Raw genomic sequence first — 18,876 nt, 5'->3', positions numbered from 1 at the left:
GGCTTTGGCGCCGACTTCCGGTTCCCCCACCTTGGGGCCCGCTAGAGCCTTGAAGCCGACTTGATGAAACTGTTTCCCAAGCCCGACGTCTGTTTGAGTGTTTTGGGTGCGTTCGGATGTTGTGTTTTCATTTATTGCCATATTTTGAAGGTTCAGTGGATAACTCGCCCTAATTCTGTAAGCCTAATCAGTACTCGTTAGTTTTTAAGCTTTTGGTAAATGACAATATTATGTGAAATATGTCAGTGGTATTTAAGAAAATTTTTTTAAATCGATCTTATCAAGGTATACTTTATGAACAGTAAAATGTACTTATTTTAATTATACTCTTCGATGAGTATTGTCACATTTACACAACTATGTAATCACCTCCACGATGAAGATAAGATCTAGAACCTTCCGTCACCCCGCAGTTCCCTTGTTCACTTCCGCAGTAGATCCCGCATCCCTCTCCCCAGGCAGCTCCAAATCTGATTTCTCTCACTGTAGATTCGATTTGTCTTTTTAAAGTTTCTCATACATGGAATCATCATACGTGCTCTTTTGAGCTGGAATTCTTTCACTGATCGTGATGTGTTTGAGGGTCTTCCTGTTGTCGGGTGTACCAGTACCCAAAAACCTGATGGACTGGTGCCTTAACACTTGGGGCTCCAAAGAGTTGTTTTATTTATTTCCCAATATCATGAGTAATTTGCTGAACAAGAAGAAATATTGTCTTAACCAAAACACCGTTCTGTTTTCATTTCCTTCCAACCTTTTAAACATATTTTTCAAGTAGGTCATCTTCCTCTGGCCCTGGATGAACACACTGTCAGGGCTCGTGGCTCTTACCTCATTTTTTCGTGTGATATACAGTATTGTCATCACTTTAAGTAGTAAATACATCTCAGTTCAATAGGTGGAATGTCCAGAACTTGATTTGGAGAGAACAGTACCCCTCTGCCTCATCTGGGGCCTACGATACAGTAGGGCAGGGGGCGGCAGGGGGCCGCAGGGGCCTTCTGCTGTCCCCTCTTGTCCATTAGCAGCTGTTGCTGGTGCCCCCACCAGGGGGCTTGGGGAGGGCGGTGAGGTAAGGGAATAGAATAGTTCTTGGTCTTGTGGAAATAATAAAAGAACTGTGGCTAAACTGGAGCCGGGAAGGCCTGCAGGGGGCGCTCTCATCCCTATCACACACCGTCAATTATGCCAAACAGGAAGAGAGACATTTGCATCTCAGACAGGAAGTACAACTACTAAACTACTGAAGGAAGGTTTCTCTCCCAGCCCAGCCACAGCCCAGCCAACGAGACACACTGCAGGCCAGCCAATGAGAAACGCTGCAGCCCTGCCAATGAGAAACGCCACAGCTCAGCCAATGAGAAACGCTATAGCTCAGCCAATGAGAAACGCTGCAGCCCAGCCAATGAGAAATGCTACAGCTCACCCAATGAGAAACGCCACAGCTCAGTCAATGAGAAATGCTACAGCTCAGCCAATGAGAAACGCCACAGCCCAGCCAATGAGAACCCCCACAGCCCAGCTAATGAGAAATGCCACAGCCCAGCCAATGAGAAACACCACAACTCAGCCAGTGAGAAATGCTACAGCTCAGCCAATGAGAAACGCTACAGCTCAGCCAATGAGAAACGCTGCAGCCCAGCCAATGAGAAATGCTACAGCTCACCCAATGAGAAACGCCACAGCTCAGCCAATGAGAAATGCTACAGCTCAGCCAATGAGAAACGCCACAGCCCAGCCAATGAGAACCCCCACAGCCCAGCTAATGAGAAATGCCACAGCCCAGCCAATGAGAAACACCACAACTCAGCCAATGAGAAGCTGTTGCTCCCTGAAGTGCTACTTTCCCCCAGTGGATTTTCCTTTAGAACAGCCCCTCTCTTCTCTCCGTTTTTCTCTATGAAGGCAGCTCCCCCTTCCTTTTTTTTTTTTTTTTTTGATTGATGAGGAAGATTGTTGCTGAGCTAACATCTGTGCCAGTCTGCCTCTATTTCGCATGTGGGATGCCACCACAACATGACTTGATGGGCAGTGTGTTGGTCCCTGCCCAGGATCAGAACCCACAAACCCCGGCCCCTGAAATGGAGCCCATGAACTTAACACTACACCGCCGATCTGACCCATCACCCCGTTTTCTTGTTTGTTGGGTTTGCCTGTGGTCTGCCACAGCATGCACATCCTGAGTTGCAATTCTTTTGGCTACTGCTGAATAAACTTGTGAGGCTTTTCAGGCCAACAATCTTCACTGACTCCTTAACTTTCCACGTGTGCTTCAGCAGTTCCCGGCAGGCTCCCTCTCCCCTGCAGTTCCTTAACCCTGGAATGCACATCTCTATTTCTGGCGATAGCTCACAACACCTTCTTCAACCCCTGGGCAGACAGCATGGCTTCGTTCCCCTGAGGTCTCCACTCCCTGCAAGGCAGCCATATTGGGTTATACCCAGCACGGCCCCACGCCCACTCTCCTGTGATCACCTCCTGGTGCTCAGGAAAGTCTCACACAGGCCATCCCAACACACCTGCACAGGCACCTGGCTCTGCATTTACGCAGCTAGTCAGCCCACATCTTGTCCTCTAGGTGTCCCCTGTGAGCCTGGGTCAATTCCCTTCCAAGAGCAGGGAACTCATCTCAAAGCTCTCCCTCCCATTCCGTTGAAGTCCACCTTTCTAGACTTGGTGGTGGCATGTAACATCCTATTGATGGGGGCTCAGCAAGCCAAGGAGTCAAAAGAAAGATTTCTTGGACTTTCACGGTCTGGTAACAGTGCTCTTTTATTGAGAGAATAGCATGGGGACAGGACCCATGGGCAGGGAAGGGCTGCAGCACGGGGACGGGGCCCGTGGGCAGGGAAGGGTTGCAGCACGGGGACAGGACCCGTGAGCGGTAAGGGCTGCAGCATGGGGACAGGGCCCGTGGGCAGGGAAGGGTTGCAGCACGGGGACAGGACCCGTGAGCAGTAAGGGCTGCAGCATGGGGGACGGAGCCCGTGGGCAGTAAGGGCTGCAGCCCGGGGCTGGGCCCGTGGGCAGTAAGAGCCGCAATGGGTTGAGGGTGGGGCTGAATTTATAAGGCACAGGCATGTGAGTTATTCCTCTACAAGAAAGAGGAAAGATCATGTAAAAAATGTTTTTAAGGTGTCAGTGCACGTGGGGTCTGGCTATGGGGTGGTCCTGTAACTTTGGATACGAGTCTGGTCGGGTCAGGTGTCGATTGGCAGGCAGGCCCGAACACCTCGGCCTTCTCCCCGGGGCAGCCTTGCTCCGCGTCACTATCACCAGCTCCCTTAAAAAAGGGAGGCACTTACAGCACGGCCACCTTGCCTCTTGAATTCCCACCAGTCCCCTCATCCGGGCTCCTCTTCCCCTCGCTGACTTCCACTTAGGTCGTTGAGGGACCAAGAATTGGAGGCAGGTTGTACAGCCCGTGTTGTTAATACATCTGCGTTGGGGGGAGTCCCATCTCCTTCATACTCTGTGATTCTGCAGCAGAAAGAGTCTCTTACACTCTCTTTTCCTTTTTTTTCCCCTCACATTATTCTTATTGTAAAACACACATAACATAAAATTTACTGTGGTAACCATTTTAAACGGTACAATTCATTGGCGTTAAACACATTCACAATCTTGTGCATCTATTTATTTTTACCTGATTACAAAAGATATACAAACATCAACTGTGGAATATGTAATCAGAAAAATACAGAGAAACCCAGAGAAGACAGTAGAAATCACTTCCACTCAGAAAAAAAAAATATCTATTAGTATTTTGATTTCTTTATTTGTCTTTCATTATCTATAATTTTAAAAATAAAAATGGGATCTTACTCTAGACTTGCTTTGTCACTGACCGTTTTTCCTATCAGAATGTTGTGACTGATTTTTTTTTTTTTTTGAGCAAGATTAGCCGCCAGCTAACATCTGCCGCCAATCCTCTGCTTTTTGCTGAGGACTGGCCCTGAGCTAACATCCGTGCCTCTACTTTATATGAGGCAGCCTGCCACAGTGTGGCTTGATGAGCAGTGTAGGTCCACACCTGGGATCTGAACTGGCGAACCCTGGGCCAACCGAAGCGGAACGTGTGCACGTAACCGCTGTGCCACCCTGCCGGCCCCTGTTCTGTCTGCTTTTTGTGTTGAGTAAAAAAAAATGTCACTGGGTTTTCGATACTGAGGGAAACAGAGAAGGAACCTAAAATCTCCCATGATCGTCTGCCAACATTAAAAAAATGTGTACCTGCACGTGCCCCACGTCAGAGAGCCACATGGTACAGAAACGGTTAAAAGAAAGAAAAAAGAAAACAACAAAAACAATTGGAAACTCCCCACCTCCTTCCAAAAAGGCGAGCAATCTCGCGTTGGTTCTTTTCTGCACCAAAGTGTGTACCTGCCGCCCTCTCCATCTCTGCCACGATCCTGTGCTTCCTCCCTTAGCTTTCACTTGGCGAAATGTCACGCCGCTCTTCACAGGGAGAAGGGACCCCGCCCCCGGCCCCCTTGGGGACTGCATGTCCCGGGGCCGAGGGAAGCTCTCGAGCCACGACCATGACCCGCCGACGAGCCTTGGCCAGCTTTCTCAGGCGGCCTGAGCCGGTAGCCGTGGAAACGCTGGGTCCACACTTCTGTACGTTTGTGCATTTTAATGTGAACCGCAGTTTTCCAGACTCTGCTGCGGGGAGAGGGGGTTGGGGTTTGAGGAGGGAGAAGCCGCGAGCGTCCCCAGATCAAGAGGAGGCTGGACCCAGGAGGGCGCAGTGCCCGCCTTTTCCAGCGCTACCTGCAGGGGGCAGCCAGCGACCGCCCGATTCTCCAGCCTCAGGCCGCCGCGGCGCTCGGGACCCACCGGGAGCGCCGGAGAGAAGCGGCTTCCTGGCGCCCGCGGAGGGGGCTGCCGGCCCGGGCCGTTTGCTCGTGGGGCCGTCCACGGCGGAATCAACTCCCCCGGGGGGACAGGGCGGACTCAGCCGGGACGTCTGTTCTCGCCCAGCCAACTCAGCAGCTTTGGAGCTCCTCTCTGGCACTTCCAAGGCTGTGTGACCCGGAGCAAGTGGCTTGACTGCTCTGAGCTTCCCTTTCCTCTTTTATAAAATGGGGATGGTGATGATAACAACAACAACAACGGCTGATACTTGAAATGGGTTTATACGGGTCGGCTCATTTACTCTCAAGCTGCCCTGTTACGTAAACCATCCTGATGTTATAGGCAGGGAACTGAGGCATAACCTGTAATGCAAACCGCGCTGCGCGTTCCATCCTCGCTGTGATCACCACGCTATAAAGCCATCTTACAACGATGTGTCGCTATTTTATAAACCTCTAAGAAAGTGTTTCGCAACCATTTTTTTTCGTTATCACCCCCTAAAGAGAACGTTTTAATTTAACTTAATTTAATGAGAGACGTTAAACCCTGATGAATAAGATTTTGTCAGGGAGGGTTGAGCTTTCGGGAGCCGCAAACCATTGAAATATCTAAGAAGTTTTTCGTCCCCTTCCCCCTCGAACCAGCTTTTGCCCCATTGAGGATAATATTGTCCCCACTGATAATTTGTTCTAAGGGAGGAAAGGACTAAATAAACTACGACACAATGCTTTTCCTCGCTTAAAATTTTTATTTTATATCCATTTAAAGAGTCTTGAGATTTAGATGCACTGAGATTTTTATTAGATACTCCTAACCGTGCCAAGCACTGCCTTTCCCTGGCTATCAAGGTCAAGCGACATCATGTAGCTATTAAGCAGCCCTTGGTATGATGCCACGACGAGGGCACCTCACCTCTGAGGTCTTTACCCTCCCGCCCCCCCCCCCCCCAAATAAATCCAGTCCAACCATGAGAAAATGTCAGACAAATCAAAAGGAGGGACATTGTACAAAGTTCCTGGCTGGCACTCCTTAAGACTATTAAGGTCATGAAAAAAAAAGAAACTTAAAAAAAAAAAAAAAAAGACTGACGATTAGGAGCCAAGGGAGACACAACCACCAAATGCACTGTGGGATCCCGGCACGGAAGGAAGACCCTTACTGCAGTGCCCACGCGTGTTCACAACCACCGAATGGGGGAGCCCGAGTGTCCACCGGGGTGAACGGATGAACGCCATGCGGTCCGTCCACACGACGAAATAGTACTCGGCCTTAAAGAGTCACGCTCCACACGCTGACGCACACCACAGTGTGGACGAACCGTGAGGACACTGTGCTCAGCAAAATAAGCCAGACACAAAAGGACAAACATCGCATGATTCCACCCAAATGAGGTACCTAGAATAGGCAAATTCTTGAGGCGGAAAGTAGAAGGGTGGTTGACGGGCTGGGGCAGGGGCGGTGGGGAGTTGTTTGATGGGTATAGAGTTTCAGTTTTTCGAAATGAAAAATTTCTGGAGGTGATGGTTGTGCAATAATGTGAATGTACTTAATGCCACTAAACTGTGCACTGAAAAAAGGTTAAAGTGGTAAATTTTATGTTGTGTATATTTTACCACAATAATAAAAAAGATTACTGGGATAAATTTGGTTGGTGAAACCAATGCTTTGGACAGAAGTTAAAATTTGCTTGTACTTATGAAAATAAAGGAATTTAAAAAGAGGGAAGACGTTACTGAGAAAAGTGATGAAACATTCCAGAATACTCCTGAATAAAACCTGGAGTTTAGTTACTATTAATGTACAATGTCAACTTCTTAGTGAGATGTTGACGTTAGGGGAAGCTGGGTGGAGAGTCCATGGAAACTCTCCACGTCATCTTTGCAACTTTTCTATAAATTCAACAAATTATTCCAAAATTAAAAGTTTATTAGGAAAAAAAGAATCTGTAAAAGAATGAAGTAGGGCTAGAGCTGGGCTTTTCAGCCAGCCTTGCAATGAGATCAAGCTGGCAAACTGTGGACTCCTACTTTAGGAATGTGGCTAAGCAGGTGGAATTCCACACCCCACTCCCCACATCCTGGAAGATTTTCTTCCCGCCACTGGCCCCTGTACTGTGAGTTTTGAAGCTGATGCTTTTAATGTGTGTGTGCATGCAGAGGCAATAAGAACATGCCAAGAACACTTGTGAGAGGCATCTTGATTTTAGAGATATTAAAATGTGGAACAGAAAGTGTCTTTTGTGGAAATTAAAAAAGAAACCCTAACTAAATTGGAACCGGGAAGGCCTGTAGGGGGCGCTCTCACCCCCATCACACATCGTCAGTTACAGCAAACAGGAAGAGAGGCACATTTGCATCTTGGATTGGAAGTACAACTACTTTATTACTGAAGGAAGATTCTTCTCCTGGCTGCAACAACCCAGCCAATGAGAAACCCCACAGCCCAGCCAATGAGAAACGCCACAGCCCAGCCAATGAGAAATGCTACAGCCCAGCCAATGAGAAAAACCACAGCCCAGCCAATGAAAAGCCGTTGTCCCCTGAACTGTCACTTTCCTCCAGTGGATTTTCCTTTAAACAGCCCCTCTCTGCTCCCCCTTTTTCCCTATAAAAGCAGCTCCCCTCATTTCTTTCTGGATTTGCCTGTGGTCTGCCACAGCATGCACAGCCAGAATTGCAATTCTTTTGGCTATTCTCAAATAAACTCATTTTAAAAGCAAATTTGCTTTTTAAGTTGACACTTTGAATGGATGAGAAGCATACATTAAACTTTAAATTTGAGAGAATTGGAGGTTCACATGTAGTTTTAAGAACTAATATGGAAAGAGTCCATATACCCATGTCCTTACCTGGTTTCCCTCAATGGTAATATCTTGCAAAACTCTAGTACAGAATCACAATCAGGATACTGATATTGCTACACGAAAGATACAGAACAGTGCATCCTCACAAAGATCCCTCTTGTTGCACTTTTACACCCACACTCACCAGACCCCAGCTGGTCCCTGCACACTGGCAGCAACGTGTTCTCTATTTCCGTAATTTTATTATTTAAGAATGTTGCAGGGGCCAGCCCGTAGCCAAGTGGTTAAGTGCTTGTGCTCCGCTTCAGCGGCCCAGGGTTTCACGGGTTCGGATCCTGGGCGTGGACATGGCACCGCTCATCAGGCCACGCTGAGGCGGCGTCCCACATGCCACAACTAGAAGGACCCACCACTAAAATATACAACTATGCACTCGGGGGATTTGGGGAGAAAAAGCAGAAAGAAAAAAAAAGAAGATTGGCAACAGTTGTTAGCTCAGGTGACAATCTTTAAGAAAAAAAAAAGAATGTTGTACAAATGGAATCATACAGTATATAACCTCTTAGGGCTGGCTTTTTTTCACTTGGCACGATTCCCCGGAGATTCACCCAAGTTGGCATTCCCTGCTATGGATGTACCAATTTGTTTAACTAATCGCCTGTTGAAGGACACATGGGTTGTTTCCTGTTTGGGGCTATTATGAATAAAACATCCATTACAGGATTTTGTGTGAACATAAATTTTCATTTCTCTGGGACTGCCCCAAAATGCAAGTACTGGGTCATATGGTAGTTTCATGTTTCATTTTTTAATTTTATTTTATTGTGGTAAGAACATTTAATGTGAGATCTACTCACTTCACCAATGTTTAAGTGAACAGTACATTACTGTTGGCTATGCATACAACGTTGTCCAGCAGATCTCAAGAGCTTATTTGTCTTGCCTGCCTGGAGCCTTGCACCCCTCGACGAGCAGACCCCCATGCCCTCCTCCCCGAAGCCCCTGCCAGCCACCATCCTACCCTCTGCTTCTGGGGACAGGGCTGTTTCCGCTATCTCACATAAATGCAATCATGCAGTCTTTGTGTTTCTGTGATGGGCTCGTCTCGCTTAGCACATGTCATCAACGGCTACCCATGCTGTTGGATGTTGCAGAATTTCCTTCTTTTGAAAGGCTGAATAACATTCCACGGAACATACCACATTTCCTTTATCCACTCTCCCATCAACAGACACTCAGGCTGTTTCCGTATCTTGGGTATTGTGAAAAATGCTGCAAGGGACATAGGAACGCTAACATCTCTTCAAGATCCTGCTGTCAGTTCTTTTGGGCGAATAGCCAGAGGTGGAATTGCTGGGTTGCACCGTGGTTCTTCTTTTACTGTTTTGAGGAACCTCCATTCTGTTTTCTACAGTGGAGCATCATTTCACATTTCCGCTAACAGCGAGCAAGCGTTCAAACTTCTCCCCATCTTCACCAACACTTGTCATCTTTTGTTTTTTAACAAGAGCCAACCTGATGGGGGAGGTGGTATCTCACTGTGGTTTTGATTTGCATTTCCCTGATGATTAGCGAGGTGCAGTATTGTTATTATTATGATTCTAAGTTCTAGATGTTATAAGAAGCATTGCTGCCTATTGTTCATCAAAATAAGCTGGAATTGATCCATACAAAGATAAAAACGATTTCTTGGAAATGCAAAAGCAAAACAAAACAAAACAACCCATCGTTGGAGCTGGGGTGTCAAAGAAGCAGCCCATAGTGGCAGCTTAATCATTGTAATTAGGGCTTGTTGAGCCCTGGCACAGCACCAGGCCACCTTGCCCTCCCTCAAACATGTCAAGCTTACTCCAGCCTCGGGGCCTTTGCACTTGCTGTTCCCACTGCCCATGACTCTCTTCCTATCAGCTTATTCTCTCATTTCCTTCCAGTCACTACTCAAATGTCACCCCATCAGAGGTGCCTTCCTTTCCCAATCTATATAGCCCACACTCATCTCTGTCCATCCTTCCCTGTTTTAGTTTTCTTCCTAGAACTTAGCGCTCCTGACTAATCATGTATTTATAGGGTTGTTCGTGCGCTGGAATGTGCGCTCCACGAGAGCAGGAACTTGGTTTTGTTCACCGATGTATTACCAGGCCCTGGGCCAGTGCCTGGCACACAGTAGGGCTGCATAATTCATTGTTGATGGAGGGTATACAACAAAATCACAAAGCGTCTGATGGGGTCAAGCAGAGGAATCTGGACTTCAACCGTGAGGCAGCGGAGGGCACGGAGGTGTCTTAAGTCCTTTCGTTATTGCCTTCATTTCGGAAAATGTGTTTACATGCAAGAAAATTCATCCTTTTTGGTGCACAGTATTATGACTTTTGACAAATGAATACAGCCCTGTAACCAACACAACAATCAAGACAGAACAGTTCCATCATCACGGCAAAATTCTCTCGTTACCCACCCCCGGCCCCTGGCAACAGCTGATCTGTCTTCTGTCCTCGTGGTTCTGTCTTTCTGAGGATGGCATATGAACGCAGGCATCCAGCAGGCAGCCTCTCGGGTCTGGCTCCCTTCACTCAGCATAACGCATTTGAGACTCACGTTGGGAGATCAACACTTCATTCCTTTTCATGGCTACATAGTTTTCTATTATACGGATGGGCCACAGTATGTTTGTCCATTCCCCAGGTGAGGGACATTGGGGTTGTTTCCAGTTTTTGGCAAGTCTGCCAGAAACATTCACATACAATTTTTGTTTAAAAACTTGAGATATAATTCTCGTACTATAAAAGTCACCCTTTCAAGTGCATAATTCAGTGACACTTAGCACATTCACAGAATTATGCAACCATCACCTCTATCTAGTTCCAGAACATTCCATCACCACAAAAGGAGACCCCCGTCCCTGTGTCATTCCCCATCCCCCTCCCCCAGCCCATGGCACCCACCAATCTGCTGTCTGTCCCACGGATTTGCCTGTTCTGGACATTCATGCATATTTGGAATCTCACACACTGTTTCCTTCTATGTCTGGTTTCTCTCACTCAGCATGAGGTTTTTGAGGTTCATCCATGGTGTAGTGCATGTCAGAGCTTTGTTCCTTTTCCGGGTTGAGTAATATTCCATTGTGTGAATATGCCAAAGTTTTGTTATCCATTCATTCATTGATGGATATTTGGGTTATTTCTACATTTTGGCTATTATGGATAATGCTACTGTGAACATTCATGTCTAACTTTCTTTTTTTTGAGGAAGATTAATCCTGACATCCACTGCCAATGCTCTTCCCTTTTTTGCTGAGGAAGACTGGACCTGAGCTAACATCTGTGCCCATTTTCCTCTACTTTATATGTGGGACACTTGCCTCAGCATGGCTTGCCGAGCGGTGCCATGTCTGCACCCGGGATCCGAACTGGCAAACCCTGGGCCGCTGAAGTGGAACATGTGAACTTAATGGCTGCACCACCGGGCTGGCCCCCATGGATAACTTTTCATGTGGACACATATTTTGAGTTCCCTCGGGCATATGCATAGGAGTGGAAATTACTGAGTCACGTGGTAACTCCACGTTGAACTCTTTTTTTTAAAATTTATTTTTTATTTTTTATTTTTTTATTTTTTTAAAGATTGGCACCTGGGCTAACAACTGTTGCCAATCTTTTTTTTTTTTATCTCCCCAACCCCCCCCTGTACACAGTTGTATATTTTAGTTGCACGTCCTTCTAGTTGTGGGATGTGGGAGCCGCCTCAACGTGGCCTGACGAGCGGTGCCATTTCGGCGCCCAGGATCCAAACCCTGGGCCGCTGCAGCGGAGCGCGCAAACTTAACCACTTGGCCATGGAGCCGGCCCCTCCACGCTGAACTCTTTAAAGAACTGCTGAATTGTTTTCCAAAGAGTTGTCCCAGTGTGCACTGCCACCGCGCGGACGAGGCCCCAGCTTCCCCACGTCCTCTCCAGCACTTGTTCTTGTCCATCTTTCTATCACGGCCACCCCTGTGCGTGTGAGGAGGCATCTCGCTGTGGTTCTGACTCGCATTTCCCGATGACGAATGACGGGGAGCATCTCCCCAGGGGCTTCTTGGCCATTCGTGGGTCTTCTTCGGAGACTTGTCTATTCGAATCCGTTACCTGTTTTGTTTTGTTTTAATAGACTTTATTTTCAGAGCAGTTTTAGGTTCACAGCAAATTTGAGGAAGGCACAGAGCTTTCCCATAGCGTCCCTGCCCCCGCCCCCCGCCCGCCCCCGCGCAGCCTCTCGCCCTCTCCACATCCCGCCACACGGGGCACTTGTTGCAGTCGATGAACGCTCACCGCCGCGGCGGCGCCCAGCGTGCACAGCGCGCAGTCCGCGTTCTCCGGGTCGGTTTCAACAGATGTGAACTGGCGTATACCCATCGGTACGGCCTCACGCAGGGTGACTTCACACCCTCAACATCCTCTTTGCTCCAACTAGGCCTCCCGCTCTGCCCCCAGGCTTTGCCCATTTTTTCTTGCATTATTTGTCTTTTTACTGTAGACTTGTAGGAGTTTTTTATAGATTCTGGAGACCAGTCTCTTGTCAGCAATATGATTTGCAAGTATTCTGTCCATCCGGTGGGCAAGTGCAGGGTCCCGTGCGACCCGGTTCTCGTTTCTCGGGTAGGTACCCGGGGGCCGGCTGAGTAACGAGTGCGTCTAACTTTACAAGAAACCGCCAACCCGGCCTCCGGAGAGGCCACACCGTTCTGCAGCGCCACCGGCAAGATAAGACTTCCAGTCGCTCCACATAGTCGCCAATACTTTGTCTCATCAGTTTTTTACCAAATCATCCTCGGGGGTCTTTGAAGCCTAACCACAGTCACACCTGACAATAGGCTTCACACGCTGGGCAGAGGCCGAGGGCAAAAAGTGGCTCAAGGAACTCGGGGTGCAGGGCTGGAAAAATCTGAGCAGAGGGGAAAGTGGAAAGAGGCAAGACTCAGAACAAGGGCACTGAGCACCAGGCTCAGGACTTTGGAATCCAACGTGTTCTGCACAGAGGATTCTGGGTCTCAATGAGGTTGGCAGCTGCTACTTTGTATCTACCCCTGGAGGATGCTTGGTGCACATTGCATAGTAAAGGCTCTGACAAGTCGTGCAATAAAGAACTCTGGTGTTATTTAACCCACTGTTTCTCAAACTAAGCCTGTGGATTGCTTATCTCAAGCCATAACATCATCATCATCATCATCATCGTGTCCAGTGCACAGCTCATCTAGCGTGTTCACTATTGTGCTCCCAGAGCCTAGAACAAGCTTATAGCCACTGTTTTTTTTTTTTTTTTTGATTGTCTTAACGATCTCGTTAGATCTTCAGAGCGACTCCGTGAGGTAGGTACTAATGTGATTTCCATCTTACAAATGAGACTCAGAGACGTCAGCTGACTTGGCCACACAGCGAAGGCCACACAGCCAGCGGGGTTGGGGGAGAGCTGGAATTTGAGCTGGGGTGTGCTCGCAGCCTCTCCGCCACCCTGCCCATCTCTGGGAGGTGCCCCAGACCCCCGCACACCTATCTTAGTGGTAGGTGTGGTCTCCCCACCGAGGGCTGCCCTGTGACCTCTCACAGCCCTTCTTCTTGCCCCGGTGGCCGTGGACATCCTCGGGCTGTTGCCCAGAGAGCCCAGCTGTAACTTGATTCTCCCTAGGCTGGGGGTGACAGGCGGGTGGGCAGGTGACAGCCAGGGCAGGGAGATTTGCCCACACGCTGATGCGCAGCAGCCTGGCAGCTGGTGTGGCCCTGAGGAGAGCGGGGCCTCCAGAGCCTGTCCCGGGTCCTGGCAGCGGGCTCACCATGGGCAACAAGCCGGCCGTTTTCACTCACGAGCAGCTGGAAGCGTATCAGGTAGGGACAGCAGCCGGGCCCTGGTGGGTCTGGCAGCCTTGGCCTGGCCTGAGCGCCGGGGTCAGCACACTTCCTCCCAGGCGGCTGGCGGCAGGGGTCCTGGGGCAGCTCTGGGCGCAGCCCCGGGCGGAGGCGGCCCACTGAGGGAGGGCAGGTGGCCGCGGCGGCCCGGGCAGCCAGCTTCTCTGTCCGCAGGACTGCACCTTCTTCACGAGGAAGGAGATCATGAGGTCAGTCTGTGGAGCGGGGAGGAAGGTCTGAGCAACTCTGCTCCTCACCGGAGGCTCTGCTGAGTGACAGGGCTCAGGGCTTCGTGGTGGTTAAACTGCCAATGGGGGATGGCAGGCTGGTCAGGGGACGCGGGCGGAGCTGGGGAGGGCGGGCAGTCCCATCTTGTCATCTCGTCACACCTCTAGGCTGATGAGCTTGGGCTTTCTCTCGAGGGTGGTGGGAGCCCCAGAGAGTGCGAGCTGGGGAGAGACGGGTCAGTGTGTCAGACAGGTCCCCCAGGCTGGCGTGGAGAGGCTGGGACGGGAGACTGGGACGCCAGGGGCAGAGGCCAGAGCCAGCTCTGGCTGTGGGGTTGGCGTCAAGGCCAGGGGGTGGGGAGGTGGCCTGAAGCTGCTGCAGGCCCCTGGCACAAGCGAGACAGGTATAGACGGGTATCCCACGTCATCGCTCAGCCCACGGAGCCATTGTCCAGAGGCCCCGACCCATGAACTTGGAGCTGTGAAACCCAAGCTGGCCGGGGTTCAGCCGCAGCGTGATCGGGGCCAAGGCCCCAGTCGTGTGGGCACGGGGCATCCATTATTGATGGGCACACCTTTTGCCAGCGAGCCCCATTGTCTGGGCGAGGACAGCTCGCAGGGTCACACTGGCCATTGCGATCGGATTACTGATGGGGAAACTGAGGCTCAGGCTGGGAGGCTGACTCTGCTCTGCAGATGGACAGGGCCCCAAGAAGTTTCAGGGCCGACATTCCGTCTGTCCCAAGCTTCTTTCTGGTCAGATAGACTCACGGAGGCTCAGAGGGGGAGAGGGACTGCTCAAGGCCACACAGAAACCTACAGCCAGGCCGTTCCCTGAGGAGACGCAGACGGGGCCGTGTGGTCAGGGCCGCAATTCCAGGTGCCCCCTCCTCGAGTCCCCAGCCATCAACGCGCCAGCGGCTCCTGGCCCCTCAGAGACAGTCCCCAGCAGCTCGGGGATTCTGACCTGGGGTCTCTGAAGCCTGCGCTCAGCACACCCCCAGGGAGCCAGGGGTCACCAGGTGCGGGCCTCACCACCCAGGGATGGAGGTGGTATTTGGTGTTTTGCAAAGTGCCTTTCATTCACTCTGAGAAGAGCCTTTGTTTCCGCTCCGCCCTGTGGAGGGCGCCCTGTCTCCCACAAGGGAGAGAAGGAGAGTGTGAGGACAGGGGTCTTTAGGACGGGCTCTTGCTGACAACACGATGACGCCCAGAGAGGCATCCACTAGCTCAGAGTCTCTGGACGCTCGGTGAGACACCTGGCCGAGGCGCACCCCCTCTGTCATCCCCTCTGCCCAGTGAGCTCCTGCTTAGCCTGGAAGCCCAGCATCTGTGACCCGCTGTCAGGAGTCCCTCCTCCTCCCTGGCTTGTTTTCCCACCGGAGTTGCCCCTAGCTCTGGGGCCCTCTCTCCACCTTGGCCCTGTCCCCGGGGGATGGAAGTGCCTGTGTCTGGCTCTGTCTACTGCAAGGCTGGGCCCAGGGTCGATGGCTCTTGAGGACCCAGCATCCTTCAGCAGAGACCGAGCTGCTGCGAGGGCGAGAGAGCAGAGGCATCCCCGCTCCCACCGCGCAGCTCTTCCCGGCATCTCCCTCCCACACCAGGCTCTTCTATCGCTACCAGGACCTGGCCCCCCAGCTCGTCCCTCTGGACTACACCAGCAGCCCCGACGTGAAGGTGCCCTACGAGCTCATCAGCAGCATGCCTGAGCTGAAGGTATGCCCAGCCGTGTGGCAGGCCAGGACACACAGGATGGATGGCCCTTGCCGCATTCCTATAAGATGGGTGCTGCAATTATTCCCATTTTACAGATGAAGAAACCCAGGTTCAGAGAGGTTAACACACTTGTTCAGGGCCACACAGCCAGGACGTGACAGAGACAGGATTCAAACCCTGGGTTGTTGGGAAGATGAGGTGAGATAACGCAGGTGGAGGGCTCAGCGCAGGGCCGGCTGCGTGGCAAGCCCCCGGGACGTTAGTTCTTTTCACAGTAGGAGCTACGAGTCCGCCTTCTTCTCAGCCGGGGGTTTGACGCGTGCTTCGTGCCTCCGGGGGGCACTTGTGGGACGAGTGACTGTGAGCAGACACTATTTATCTCGAGGGACAAAAACCTCACTCGGGAGGGACTGAACGGCTTGGATCACAGAGCAGGAGACCCAGGGGCAGGTCCGGCCCCCTTCGGGCACGGCCGGACGCAGGGGCCCGGAGCGAGGATGTGCGCTGGGGTCCCGGCCCGGCTCCTGCCGGGAGGAGGCGGCCTGCCTTCCCGAGGGAGTGAAGGAAGCCCCCGCGGCCCCCGCTTTCCCCGGGCAGCGCTGCCCCAGAAGAAGCACCCCGACTTTTCAGGGGACTCCTAGGACAGCCTCGATGGGTCCGCTGAGCCCCGCGCGCACCGGAGCCGGCGACGGCCAGGCGAGCGGACTCGAGCGCGCGGGCGGGGGTTCCAGGGCCGAGGGAGCCGCGAGGGGGACCGCGTGAGCCCGGCCCGCTCAGGTGCCCCCGGCCTCCCGCCCCCAGGACAACCCCTTCCGCCAGCGCATCGCACAGGTCTTCTCCGAGGACGGGGACGGCCACATGACCTTGGACAACTTCCTGGACATGTTCTCCGTGATGAGCGAAATGGCCCCCCGCGACCTCAAAGCCTACTACGCTTTTAAGATCTACGGTGCGCGGGGCGGCGGGGGCGGGAGGAAGCGGGGCGGGGGGGGTCGCCTCGAGTCTCCGATGCCCAGCCCGCGGCCGCCCCCCTCCGCCCGCGGACCCCGCCCCTCCGCCCGCGCACCCCCGCCCCTCCGCCCGCGCACCCGCGCCCCTCCGCCCGCGCACCCGCGCCCCTCCGCCCGCGGGCCCCGCCCCTCTGCCCGAGCCCCCCGCGCCCCCCGCGCCCCCGCCCCTCCACCTGCCTGCGGGCCGCGACCGCCCCCGTGTCCCCGCCTCCCCGCCCTCATGTCGCCGCCGACAGCGGCCCCGCCGGCCACTCTCCAGCCCGCGTCCTGTCGCCCCCCGGCGGGAGCTGGGCTGCTGAATTTCCTCCTGTCACCTGTTCCCTTCTCGCCGCCCTTCTCGCTGAGGAGGCCCGAGGGCAGCCTCGGTGTCTGGCTTGTCCATCATCTGTCTCCCGCGCCTGGCACACAGTCGGTGCTCAGCGAACACTTGTTGAGTGAATGAATGAATGAAAAACAGTTAGTGTGCCTGGCACGTAGTAGGTGCTCAATAAATACCTGTTGAATGAAAATCTATCCCAGTGCTAGGCACATAGTAGGCGCTCACTAAATACTTGTTGAGTGAATAAAAATGTATCCCAGTGCGTGGCACACAGTAGGCACGCCATAAATACTTGTTGAGTGAATGAATGAAACACAGGTACACATGCCTGGCAGATAGTAGGTGCTCCATTAATGCTTGTTGTGTGAATGAATGACCTCCCAGGAGGTCCCTGCCTGATTCCAAAGCAAGACCCAGCTTTCCCCACAGGGTCTTGGGTTCCCTCCAGTGCCTCAGTTTCCTCCTAACATGGGGACGAGTGTGCCCACGGCTGGCCCAGCCTGCCTGCCACCCGCTGTGCCCCCACCCCGTGACCCCCTCAGTCCTGCAGACTTTAACGACGACGACTACATCTGCGCGTGGGACCTGGAGCAGACGGTGACCAAGCTGACGCGGGGCGAGCTGAGCGCCGAGGAGGTGAGCCTGGTGTGTGAGAAGGTGCTGGACGAGGCCGACGCGGACCACGACGGGCGGCTGTCCCTGGACGACTTCCAGCACGTGATCCTGCGGGCGCCCGACTTCCTCAGGTGAGGCTCCTCGCCGCCGCGCCCCAGCCGCCCGCCCGGAGGGCCTCACCAGGCAGTGCAGACCCCATTTGTGACCTTGGGGAACTTTCCCAACCTCTCTGGCCTCGGTCCTTGCATCTTTAAAATGGGGATAATGAGGGGCCCCGTGGGCACCTCCTGTGAGTGGACACGGCTCTTTGCGGGTGGAACACGGCTGGACTTCAGCCCTCACTTGCGTGAACACTGCAGTGAACAGACTGCACAGCTGTACTTGGCAGCCCCGGGGAGAACCAGAGCCCCACCGTGCGGCCGACGGTGGGCATTAAGTGAGTTAACGTAGGAAGTGGTCTGCCGCCTGTGTTTGTACGTCCCGTGAGCTGGATTTTACATTTTTAAGTGGTTGGGGAAAAATCAATAATAGCACTCGAGACGGACGACAGTGACGTGAGGCGCACGTTTCCACGCCCGTCAGTGGTGCTCTTGGCGCACAGCCTCGCCCGCGTGCGCGTGTCGTCGGGGCTGCCCTGGGCCGCAGGGCGCAGGCGGCAGGGTCCGCGGCCCGGCCCTCCCCGAGCACAGCGGCCCACTGAGGCAGCCCGCGCGGCGCGCACAGGGCCTCCTGGCTCCGCCCCGGGAGGCGCGCTGTCCCCTGGCGGGTGGAGACGTGCGTGCTGACAGCAGCCTGGCGCCCTCCGGCGTCCCGCCCGCACGGCCGCCCCCGGCCCTCATCGCAGACCTTGAAGGACAGACAGCTGTGGCCCCCGCCTTACGGGGAGGACGCTGAGGCTCAGAGAGGGGCAGCCGCCCACTCAGAGTGCCACAGCAAGTCTGGCGTGCAGCCCGGACGCACACTCGCACCCACAGAGCTGTGCTCTGGCCCCGCGGCCGTTGGCTGAGGGGCGGGGAGAGGAGCGCGCGGGGTGGGGCGCCGGGCGTCCGCTGACACGGACCCCCTCCTCCTTCGCACAGCACCTTCCACATCCGCATCTGAGCGCGCCGAGGAGGAGGAGGAGGAGGAGGAGGAGGAGGAGGAGGAGGAGGAGGAGGAGGAGCGGCGGAGGCCCTCGCCCGCGGGAGGTCCCTCTCACTCTGGGAATAAACGCTGCGCTCGCACGCTGGCCAGGAGGACGTGTATTCCATATTTAAAAAAAAAAATTATTATTAAGATTATGATAGTTAACAACCTTGTGAAATTACAGTTGTACGTTATTGTTAGTCATGTTGTGGGTACACCACTTCACCCTTAGTGCCCTCCCCCCACCCCCCCCTTTCCCCTGGTAACCACCAGTCAGTTGTCTTTGTCTATATATTAACTTCCACCTATGAGTGGAGTCATACAG

General features: G+C 53.0%; 1 protein-coding gene across 1 annotated transcript; it reads left to right on the top strand.

Moving 5' to 3' along the window:
• The first annotated feature begins 11,961 nt into the window (after positions 1 to 11,961).
• On the top strand, positions 11,962 to 18,876 carry CIB3 (calcium and integrin binding family member 3). Its single transcript, XM_070586448.1, has 7 exons — positions 11,962 to 13,004; positions 13,392 to 13,518; positions 13,714 to 13,748; positions 15,371 to 15,482; positions 16,284 to 16,431; positions 17,362 to 17,557; positions 18,506 to 18,876. The coding sequence occupies exons 2-7, from the start codon at positions 13,468 to 13,470 to the stop codon at positions 18,525 to 18,527; spliced, it is 564 nt and encodes a 187-aa protein (XP_070442549.1). The 5' UTR covers positions 11,962 to 13,004; positions 13,392 to 13,467; the 3' UTR covers positions 18,528 to 18,876.

This window comes from Equus przewalskii, chromosome 20, assembly GCF_037783145.1.
Source record: "Equus przewalskii isolate Varuska chromosome 20, EquPr2, whole genome shotgun sequence".
NCBI lineage: Eukaryota > Metazoa > Chordata > Mammalia > Perissodactyla > Equidae > Equus > Equus przewalskii.
The sequence above is the reverse complement of the archived record's forward strand: the minus strand, read 5'-3'. Positions and strand labels throughout refer to the sequence as shown.